At 44.4% G+C, this 11,384-nt stretch overlaps 1 protein-coding gene across 1 annotated transcript; it reads left to right on the top strand.

Moving 5' to 3' along the window:
• Window positions 1-3,809: 3,809 nt before the first annotated feature.
• Window positions 3,810-9,275, top strand: LOC106813686. The gene is made up of 3 exons (XM_014817893.1): window positions 3,810-4,017; window positions 6,912-7,098; window positions 8,040-9,275. Exons 1-3 carry the CDS (start codon window positions 3,922-3,924, stop codon window positions 8,174-8,176), a joined length of 420 nt encoding a protein of 139 aa, XP_014673379.1. The 5' UTR covers window positions 3,810-3,921; the 3' UTR covers window positions 8,177-9,275.
• Window positions 9,276-11,384: the final 2,109 nt, after the last annotated feature.

The following is an 11,384-nucleotide window of genomic DNA, read 5'->3' as shown; positions in this document are numbered from 1 at the left end:
TTACTATTATTATTATTATTATTATCATTATTTCCAAAGTGGATCACGGTGGTTAGGTGGTGGCTTCTGGGTTGACCGTGTCCCAACCTGGGACACAGGGATTCAATACAGAATTTTTCGCAGGATGTGTGCTGTTCCTAGTAGTGCGATTTTCTGCACTTCTTGAGCAGTGTGGTGGCCAGAAAGTTCTTTAAGGTTCTTCTCACAAACATTCTTTATAGAGCCAAGGGCTCCAACCACCACTGGTACAATTCTCGTCTTAGTATTCCACATCCTCCTAATTTCGATCTCCAGATCTTTGTACTTGGTGAGTTTGTCTCTTTCCTTCACCATGATGTTAGAATCATCTGGTACGCCTACGTCAATCAACAGGCATCGTTTTTCTTTCCTGTTGTGGAGCACAGGACGGTTTGTCAGGGCGGTTTGTAGGTATCGTACGATCTGTCTGCACTGCCATATCCTACATTATGGTAGTATCTCCGATGTTAATAACTGGTCTCGGAGTGTGTTCATACCACTTGTCAGGTACTTGCTCACCAAGTTTACTGCAGATTGACCAGTGCAGATAGCTGGCTACCTTGTTATGGCGATTTATATACTCGGTTGGGGCCAGCACTGTGCATCCGGCTATGATGTGGCTGATGGTCTCCTCTGCCTTGCTGCACATTCTGCACTTGCTGTTGACCTGTTGCTTGAGGATGTTGCGTTGATGGTATCTGGTGTTGAGTGCTTGGTCTTGGACTGCAATGGTCAGGCGTTCTGTCTCCCCTTATCATTATTATTATTATTATTATTATTATTATTAGATGCTCGTATATAATTGGCAATCGTACGACCGACAATGATTCCCAATGATCGTTTTACTAAATCGAACGCATTGATAATGTGATTATATGTGGGAAGTCGGTTATATGCGATCACGTGCACTATACCCTCTCATCTGGTTGCTCACCCCTACTTCTCTACCTCAGCTAATCATTACAAGCCATTAGTGGAGAGGGGGCACAGCCACAATAGGGATTCTTATATGATTGGTATTCATCGAGCGTGAGTAGAGCAGGAGCACGAGAGTGGTGTTCGGAAGGAGAGAGCGGAAGACTGACCGAGTGTAACCAGATCGGGGGAGTAGAGCTGTGTTAGAAGATCGCGTGGGAACATAACAGGGAGGTGTTGTCAAAATGAATTAGGAAAGCATTAACATTAACTTTACGATGTTTCTGAAACCGGTCCCCCATGAGCAGGAAAGTTGAGGTGGGGTGGAGAAGAGGTGGAACTTGTCATGTATGTTGCTAAACGGCGGGGCCTGGCACCCTACATGCTGCCTATAGCCCCTGTATGCTGGTGAGCAAGGAAATTTTAACGTTAAACTAAACATGCAAATGAAAATAAACTGTTTAAAACCCAGCGGCTAAATAACAGTGAGACGATTGATCGTGCGAATAAATTTCTGCTCTCCATTTTCAGCCCGATGAGGCCTTGCGGTGGTTAAGTAGAGACTTCTTAATTTAGTTCACCCTGCCTATACGTTTGCTGTCATCACTCTATGACTATGTCAGTAACAGTCAGTCTGTCAGTCTCAGCTTCATGCTGAGTTTTAAAATGACGTCAGTAGATTTTGCGTTTATTATTTAATATTGTTTCTTAATAATTATGATATTCTATTCTATTCTATTCTATTCATATTTTAAAGATTGCTATTAGTTGCTATTAAGTCTATATCTACATGCATTCTAAATTTATAGATTCTAAATTCATAATTACTATTCTATACTATTATACTTATATTAATATTTCTATTTATAATTATATTATCTCTAATAATTATATTATATACTATAGATTTATTACTTATATTATACTTATATTATATTATATTATATTATATTATATTATATTTCTTAATATATATTGATCTTTATTATATTATATTATAAGTTATAATTATTACTATATATTATATTACATTATATTATGTTGTAATAAATATTCCGATTACGACAATTAATTCATCGTAGAGATCAGATCCAGTTGATCGTTTTACTTGGCTAGTTTCAAGGGCTAGTTATTGCTAACGCCCTTTTTTCGTCGAGCTTGTGAGAGTGAATGCATAACAGGCCGATGTACTGGTGGCTCTGTTACAGAACACACGCGGCATGGTGGCGCTGGAATTTCAATAGCTGGTCTTCATTGCTGACGAGGGAACGTACGTCTTTAGGAATGAAGGTGTTCATAAAATTAAATGCGAAATATGTCATTTAGCAGCTTCGTGTAAGCATTTCACATGTGTGTAGCTAAATAGGTAGACGTGTGTTGGGAAGCGAGCCTTGACCATTGCGTACACATGAGAGAAACTCACGCTCGCGCAAAACTCATGCACGAAGAAAACTCGCACACCAAAGGATTTCTTACGCCCTAACTCTATACCACAATCGATTTCAGACACCGTTAAAATTCACAGACCAATAAAACTCACAGACCTAGAAAAACCACAGACCAGCTACACTCACACACACAGACTACGTCTCGCATACCAGCAACAAAATGACAAATTTAATTGCACGACACTTTTCGCGAGGTATTAGTGAAAAAATTGGTTAAGCCCATGCATTAGTCTCAAGGCATGCGCGGGTGCTAGTATATGTACGTGCCAGCCAGGCCGTTCTGCAACGACGCAAACGGCTCTCGGGAAAATGAAAAGTGTAACCAAATGAAGACGAATGAGGAATTTAATCGAATTAGTGTGACGTAGACTCGATGGCAGACGCGGGCATATATTTAGATTTCGGCGCATAAATCGCCATCTTTGGCGTCCGCCATGCTTTTATGGCGCGGCCACGGTCATCCGGGAGAGTTAAGTTAGCATTTAATAGCAGCGGAAATGTTAATGATGCATTAAACGCAAACAATTCCTTCGCGGAAGTCATAGTTGAAAAGCAAAGTCGACGGCATCAGCTCTCACGGCGAGCAAGCCTGTGCCTCGAAATTAACTTTACAACACTCGGTTCACTCACTAAGTAAACATCGGACATTTTGCACCTGGTCTGTTCCTATGTTACGTGATTAGGATGACAGAATTTAGTATAGCGATCTATTACATTTTAGTCTTCTGTTTACTTTAGGGTAGGGTTAAGCCTTAATTCCACTATATTTAACATCTTTATACTAGTGTTATTTAATTTGAAATTGAGGTGCGTGCGGGAATGTGGTTTTATAACCTGTCTTCCTTGTTTACCCACAGGCTATCTGATTATAGTACTGCGCTTGATGCACGTCAACTGCGAGAAGTTCGTAGATAAATATAGGGCGAGAGAAAGTTAGGGAGAGCAAGAGAGAACGCTCGAGAGAGAAAGAGGGGGCAAAGTGAGTGAGTGAAGTAGAAAAAGATCAAAGATCGAGACAACGAGGGAGAGAATAGGAGTGAGAGAGCGATAGAACGAGAGAGAGATAAAGAACGAAAGAGAGAGAGAGGGAAAGAAAAAAAGAAAGGAGAGAGAGAGAACGAAAGAGAGAGGGAAAGATATATATATATATATATATATATATATATACAAAGAGAGAGAGAGAGAGGGGGTAGAGAATGACAACAAAAGGTAGCCCTCGCCACCTCAGGCTAGAGCCATGAGAAATCCACCGCGTGTGCAAGGCCATGCAACCTGGCCGATGGGATAACAACAGCAACGTGTAAGCAACAGTAAGGCGTGCCTAGTCCAACCCCCGAGGTGTGTGTATGCGTGTCTGTGCGCATGCGTGCGTGTCCGCACAGAATAGACCTCGGCGCGAGCTACCCAGCTATCTACCACGCGCTCACACGCACACATACACCATCCATCCGTCCAGACATGAGGAGCTACGCCATACTGCTGTGTCTACTGCTGGGTCTGTGTGCAGCCCGCCAGGACGAGAACGACAGAGCGACGCAGCATGGACGGAGGGAGGACGCAGCGACGTCCGACGATGACGATGATAGCCCTGGCGACGGACAACATCGAGCAAGTTGCCGTCGGTTACAGCGCTCCCGTAAGTCACGGCGGGCCGCCTAATCGATAATCGACCGATCGATCGGTATCATGAGTTATTTAAAAGCGCCGCCGAGTTGATTCTGCCGTGTTCTGTGTGTGTGTGTGCTGTGTGGGTGTTGTGTTGCGTGTGTGGTGTGTGGTATATAATAATATATATGTGTCGTTCGTGGGTGCACGCTGTGTGTGGATGTGTGTGTGTCTGTGTGTGTGTCTGTGCTGTGGTGTGTGTGTGTATGTGTGTATGTGTGTGTGTCGTGTGTGTGTGTGTGTGTGTGTGTGTCGTGTGTGTGTCGAGATCTGTGGTGTGTGTGGGTCGTGTGTGTGTAGTTCGCGGGTTGTACATGCTGGTGTGCGTGTGCGGCGTGCGTGTCGCTTTGTGCTGTGTGTGCGTGTGCGTTCTGTGCGTGCCCGTGCGTATTTGTGTTTGTATGCCAAATTAATTTCTACCTTACGCGTGCGTGCTCGCAGCAACTGTGACGCCTTCGCGTGACGTCTTGCGCGCGTATGAAAGGTCTCAAGTTTAAGTTCTTGTACGTATATATATTATATATATATATTATATATGCACCGCGGTTGGGTTACGGGGGGAAACGAATGCGGAAAGTCTATTAATTCAGCATGAGCTATAGAGCTGGGCCGGGAACTGCGGGAAGTAAGAGTATTGAACGCTGTGGGTGCACACACGCAGACACTTGCGTCAGGCCGGCCATTGTTGTGCTGAGAGAGCGAAGTGTGCAGTTAGCTGATACTACACGTACGTCAGTGCATTATGTATGTATACGTCTGCGTGTTTGTATATGTGTGTGTGCGTGTGATGACTGTCTCCCCCTTCTCTGTGTGTCTGTCTCTCTCTCTCTCTCGCTTTCTCTCTCTCTCTCTCTCTCTCTCTCTCTCTCTCCTCTGTGTTCTCCCCCCTCTCTCCTCTCCTCTCTCTCCGTGTACGGTGTGTCTCTCTCTTTTGTGTGTGTGTGTGTGTGTGGCTTGTGTGTCTCCCCGCCCGTGTGCGATCAGGCAACCAGCTCGCCCCGCTCACTAGTCGTGTGTGTGTGTGTAAGGTATGTGCTGCGTGTCTGGTGTGCGCGGCTGTGCGTGTGCGTCGTGCGCTGTGCGCGTGCGCGTGTGCGTGCGTGTTTGTGATGCGCGTGCGAGTGCGAGTGCGTGTGTTTTGTGCGCGTGCGCTGCCCGCGTGTGGGTCTGTGTGTTGTGGTGTGTGTGTGTGTGTGTGCTGCGGTTGTGGAGTGCTTGCGTGTCTGTTTGAATAAGAAAGGTGAGTCCATGATGGGGAGTGGTGTGTAGAGGATGCGTGAGGCGATTTCATTCCACATGAGCTATAATTGCCCGCAGAGAAGGACATGCTTTTTTCCCCGATGTCACCCAACTAATAAAAATATAGCCTACACATTACGTCAGTAGCCTACCATTCGGCTAAGCACAGCTACAGTGAATCTTACGCGAAAAGTGGTTTAGTCGATATCGTGCTTGAGTAGGTACTAGGCCTGCACACATCATAGCAACCCAACGCCAAACATTCCGCCGTCACACCCTCTATATCCACAATCGCAGACGCCAATACGGCGCCTGTCGCATTCATCACGTGATTTGCCACTTACGTTATTGAGGCAGCAATTATGATTAATTAGTCACCGAGGGCGTCACTGGGCTAATTTTCGAAAAGGGATGCGGACGGTATTAACATGCCAAGGTTATCCTACAGGTCTGCCACAGACGCGCCGCACTGTCGCATCCATGCGGCCGACACGCGTATTGCAAAACAGCAGCTGGTCAGTATTACTGCAGCGATTTAACACACGATATATATATATATATATATATATATATATATATATGTGTGTGTGTGTGTGTGTGTGTGTGTGTGTGTGCGTGCGTGCGTGCGTGCGTGCGTGCGTGCGTGCGTGCGTGCGTGCGTGTGTGCACGCGCCGTATACCCATGAACCACAGCAAGTGAACGACATGTACATTATTTCCATAATTTCTCCCGCAATAGGTCCGCAGACGCCGTTCGTTCACTCGATTCACACTCGATGAAACAAATGCGGCCTGCTAGACGGACAGGCTGCATGTCCTCACGCAGGAAGAGAACGAGGACATTTGCATACTCGTTAGCATATTTACGGTGCGCGCGGCTTGTCGAGGAAACCCTGTACAGTTACCATCTTGCTCGCAATACGCAGTAGTCAGTACAGATCCTCTTTACTATATACGGCTGTAGAGGAAAACGATTGATTTTACAGCATCATAGTCCATCTTCTGGCCAATGCAGATGTACTACTGCCATATTTCATATACTGCGGTGTCATAACCACTTCTTTAAGACTTCTTTTCTCATAACTTGACGAGAGTACGATAATACTCTGCAGGGACGCGATTCTCTGCATATAGATTAGAATACTTCTTACAGTGCACGACAATACTCTGGGAGAAATCAGGTATCTGCACATACTAGAGTACTTCTAAAAATGTACGCTATACTAACACTCTGAAAATCGTATAAGACTAAGAGATGGAGACTGCTAGATTTAAGAGTCGGATACGCTTCCGAGAAGAAATGAGAAGAGAACGTCTCTTCCTCTCTCGCCCGTACCGGGGTTAAAGCCTATATTATTCCTAATTATTTTTCTTATTTCGAGAAACGAGTTCCCAAATCTACGTCATCCGTGTGACGTCACGCGAGACGCGTTTTTCACATAGTTCCTTTACAAAATCGCGTTAAAAATACATTAAGTGTTTCATAATTTTTTTTACTAATGCAGATAGTTAGAAAAATAACATAGCTAGACATTACTAGGTTTAACATACGTATTTTTGGGAGAGGGCTTCGCATAGGCTTTAAACAGCTGTAATCGACAGCGGTGTGTGTTTGGTTGCTTACAGGAGGTACTGCGGGGTTCCGGGGAGCTGTGCAGGCTGAACGGAGACTGCGAGTCAGGGTGCTGCCTACTGAAGCCCGGTGAAGCCAGGTACCGCTGCCAGGAGACTGCGAGCCTCGGCGACCGCTGCACCATCGGACAGATCAAAGGCGGCCGTTACTTCGCCTCGTGTCCGTGCGCAAAGGGGAAAGGTAAATGACAAGGGTAAATGTATGCGTAATGGGTGAAGGTAAGTGTCAAGGGTAAATGTACGCGTAAGGGGTAATGGTAAGTGGCAAGGTTAAATGGACGCGTAAAGGGTAAAGTTAGGAGTAAAGGGTAAAGGTAAGTGACAAGGGTAAATTTACGCGTAAGGGGCAAAGGTAGGTGACAAGGGGTAAAGGTAAGTGTCAAGGGTAAATGTACGCATAAGGGGTAAAGGTAAGTGACAATGTTAAATGTACGCGCAAGGGGTAAAGTTAGGAGTACAGGGTCAAGGTAAGTGACAAGGGTAAATGTACGCGTAAGGGGTAAAGTTAGGAGTAAAGGGTAAAGGTAAGTGTCAAGGGTAAATGTACGCGTAAGGGGTAAAGTTAGGAGTAAAGGGTAAAGGTAAGTGACAAGGGTAAATGTACATGTAAATGGTAAAGGGAAGTGGCAAGGTTAAATGTACGCGTAAGGGGTAAAGTTTGGCGTAAAGGTGAAGGTAAGCTACCAACGTTACACAACCGCCAAGAGCTACTATACCTAATTCCTCAGATCTTGGATGTTTGACTTGCCTCGCTCTATGCTATTAGCGTCTGCTATATTACATCTCTGTTCCCCTCATTCGCTTGCTTTCTCTCCCCCCCCCCTCTCTCTCTCTCTCTCTCTCTCGTCGCGCTCTCTCTCTCTTCGTCGCTCTCTCTCTCTCTCTCTCTCTCTCTCTCTTCATCGCCCCTCTCGCTCTCTCTCTCTCTCTTGCGCGTTTCCCCCTCTCTCGTTCACTCCTTTTCTCTTTCTTCTTCCGTATAACGTTATCCCTCCTGCTAACACATCTTCGTTGACCAATCATCCTCGTTTGCTTCCTCCCCTCTCCCTTACCCACTCCCTATTATAATCGCCATTCACTGTCAATATAGGTGTCAAATTATTCCTTCTTTCCGCTGCGCAGGTTTGAAGTGCAGACGAAGGGGAGGAAAAAAAGCGACGAGAACTTCTCCCAAAAAGTGCAAGATGACCCGGAAGTGGATGAGGGAACATCCGGCCATGCGCGCGCGCGGCGAGCGGTCGAACTCGTGGAACCTGTAGCGACATCATGACGTCATTAGTCGTCAGCCATTATTCATGTCTAAACGGTGCCGCGTTAGAAACTCTATTTCATAAACTCAACAGAAGAACACTTTCTCTGCGGTGTAGTAGTAACACGTGTGAATTCTCGAAGGGTTGAGCTATGATTGCTGTATTCGCGCGCGACTTACGTGCGCATTATTGTGAGGTTAGGCGCAGGGGGGGGGGGCTAACAGCTGGAGCAGTGTCGCACCGAATAGCGGCCATGACAGCGCAATTAAACACACGCGTTTATTAATACTACTATAGAATGCTACTTAACACGTCATATTTGCTACAATCTATCATTGCGCTAACTGTTTAATGGACGTTATGCAACGAGTGTTCGTGTTAGCGATTAATTCTAACAAGGTGGTAAAATATATACGTTAAGAAATTAGAGAGCTGTTCGCAGTCTTGCTGGCTCGCTTTCGATTTTCGCCCGGAATGCGTACGGGTATTTAGTAAGTATGTACTTACTTATATACTGCGGGTTTCTTCGAGAGTTTATTCCCGTGTTTTATGGGGCCGCCGAGCAAACGTGAGAAAATGCAAGTTATCGTTCGTGCTCGATGAAATATTCATGCCCTGCGGTTTACCGTCAGAGCGCTCTCGTGGCCATATGTTAAAATTCGGTTGACTCGACTTCCACACCGAAGTGCGCGTGCGTGCGTGGTGCGTGCGTGTACGCGCGTGCGTATATGCATGTGTGTGTGCGTGAGTGCGTGCGTACGTACGTGTTTGAAAAAACCACACAGGTGATAACAAAGAATTATTTGAGAAAATGAAACCAAAACAAAATCACGTATGATTCTGCAAAGGTACTGTATAGCTGCGACTCTTTTAATCTAAAAAATGGAAATGATAAGATGTGGAAACATAATAGGTGCTACGTCTTATGTCTCCAAAGTTCACGTGAGTCTTTTTTCTCTCTTTCTGCGATGAACGTGAAAAAACAGAACTGCGGATAACGAAGAGTCTGTAGACTAATGGATGTATCTGTACATAAACGCTGCTTATATATCAACAATTTTGTATCACGAACGTTTTTTATTACACAGTAAAGGAAAATGTCCTTATTCGTTTATGTTCTTACATTACTTTTTAATAGATGGATGTCAGGGCTTATTTTGAATGATTTATATAACCCATTCTTATATTCGCGATATCACTCTGATTCTCCCCAAAAGAATTCGTATTTCCGTCGCCTTCGACTGTTAGTATAGCGAGGGCAGGTAAGGTGTGGGAGATGTTGCTGTAACCCGGGGAGTATAGGTAACCCAGGGAATATAGCTGAAACTATCGCAGCTGCATTTCCGATAGGATGCGCGTTGAAACCATAGAAATAGAATAGAATTCTATTCTTCTATTCAATATTAATGGTTGAAACCAGCTCGCTGGCTCCATCTATCGGTAAATATTAAAATATATTTATCAGTAGCATTGTAAGAATGATGTCATATACAGGTGTAGGTAGGTAGGTTAGGAATGTACGTAGTATAAATACACCGACTAGCTCGAAAGATTTCTCCCGGTAAGTTTTAGAAAGAAGCATTATTCATAAACATTACAGTTATTCGGAGGATTATTTGTAGTTATGCACAGACTACAAATAAATTTACCATAAACATGCTATTTCCATTGCATGTCATTTGCCACTACAAATATCACTTAATTGTATTTGTATGGAGTTGTTTGGAGTAATTAGTACATATTAAATACAACAAACAAGACTCAAAAAGTATTAAAATTTACGCTTATTATTTGTTTATTTTATCTTATGAACAAGAAACCCAGCAAGATAAATTACAAATGTATATTAATATTAAACTCGCATCAATATTTTGATTCCTACAAAAATAGTCCATTATGATTTGTTGCATGCATGCAATCACATGTATTCATAGTTATTTTCCAAGACTAGAGCAAACATTTAGTTTGCTACACAGTAAACATGTTCAGTTCAGACTTAAAATCAGGATATATAATAGTTTGTTTTGAAAGCTCACAAGTTCATCTACCAATGCAATTTTGAAGATAGCGTTTAGCGTTTGGCTATAAACTATAAGCCACCATAGGAACTTGATAACATATTTTATGATAAGTGCGATAGACTTCAATTAAAATTATAACAGCATAAGCTAAATATATATAGATATGATAACACGTTACCCTTCCTCTGTGCAATATTTCTAGTATAGAAACATGCTGAGATTCATTACTTTGGTTGACCGATCCACATCCTTACAACACACGATTGTCATTTATATTGCGATAGGAATTTTACTCCTCCCACTCTCACACATACTGATCATAAACAGTCTCCTTCTGTTGTTGCCATAATTAATACGATGTATAGTTCTATTGTTCCTTAACTCAGAATACCCAAAGCACCTGCCGAGAAAATAATCCCTGTAGTACTCCCATAAAAGTGGAGGCATGTACTGCTTAGCACCGCGGGGACACGTTTCTGAAAGAAATAGAGCTGTAACCAAATCAGTGCTACATGTATGCCAGCGAATTCACAAGAAACTATAGGGGGTCACATTGGGCATCACAGATTTTGAGCTTGCAGCTTTTTGATCTTCACTACCCACTGACCCAGCATCCAGTACACATGCAGACAGCGTAAACAAACATGGCGGCCGAAGACGCACGCCCTCTAGCGGCGTGTTCGGCATCGCTGCGACGAAGACGCACGCCCTCTAGCGGCGTGTTCGGCGTCACTGCGACGAAGACGCACGCCCTCTAGCGGCAAGATTTTGTCCGGGATGTCTGCTTAGCACCGGCCGCACATGTTGTTTCGTTTTTCGTCCCTTTTGCTCGATTTGGGGAGTGCTGGGCTCTTCCGCACATATATTGCTTTGGTTTCTGTGATAGGCTTTGCTGTGCGAATAAAGCGTCTCGCATTTATGTGGGCGAATTTGTGAGCCTTGAGTCTTACAGCACTCTCACTGAAGCGTATGAAAAATGGAAATCCGATAACAATGGACAAAAAGTCTTGCATTCTGGCTGGAGAGGTTTGTTTTTTTTCGGCGTGTTCGGCATCGCTGCGACTAGAGGGCGTGCGTCTTCATCGCAGCGACGCCGAACACACCACTAGAGGGCGTGCGTCTTCGTCGCAGCGACGCCGACACACGCCGCTAGAGGGCGTGCGTCTTAGTCGCAACAATGCCGAACACGCCGCTAG

The sequence above is a fragment of the Priapulus caudatus genome, unplaced genomic scaffold, assembly GCF_000485595.1.
Source record: "Priapulus caudatus unplaced genomic scaffold, Priapulus_caudatus-5.0.1 Scaffold809, whole genome shotgun sequence".
Lineage (NCBI taxonomy): Eukaryota > Metazoa > Priapulida > Priapulimorpha > Priapulimorphida > Priapulidae > Priapulus > Priapulus caudatus.
This window is presented reverse-complemented; position numbering and strand designations above follow the sequence as displayed.

Bases quoted from the DNA above. Each gene is read 5' to 3' on its own strand.
- LOC106813686 (XM_014817893.1), top strand. From the start codon at position 3,922: ATGGACGGAGGGAGGACGCAGCGACGTCCGACGATGACGATGATAGCC. The intron at 4,018-6,911 runs GTAAGTCACGGC...GGTTGCTTACAG, and splicing joins CCGTCGGTTACAGCGCTCCC to GAGGTACTGCGGGGTTCCGG. The intron at 7,099-8,039 runs GTAAATGACAAG...TCCGCTGCGCAG, and splicing joins TCCGTGCGCAAAGGGGAAAG to GTTTGAAGTGCAGACGAAGG.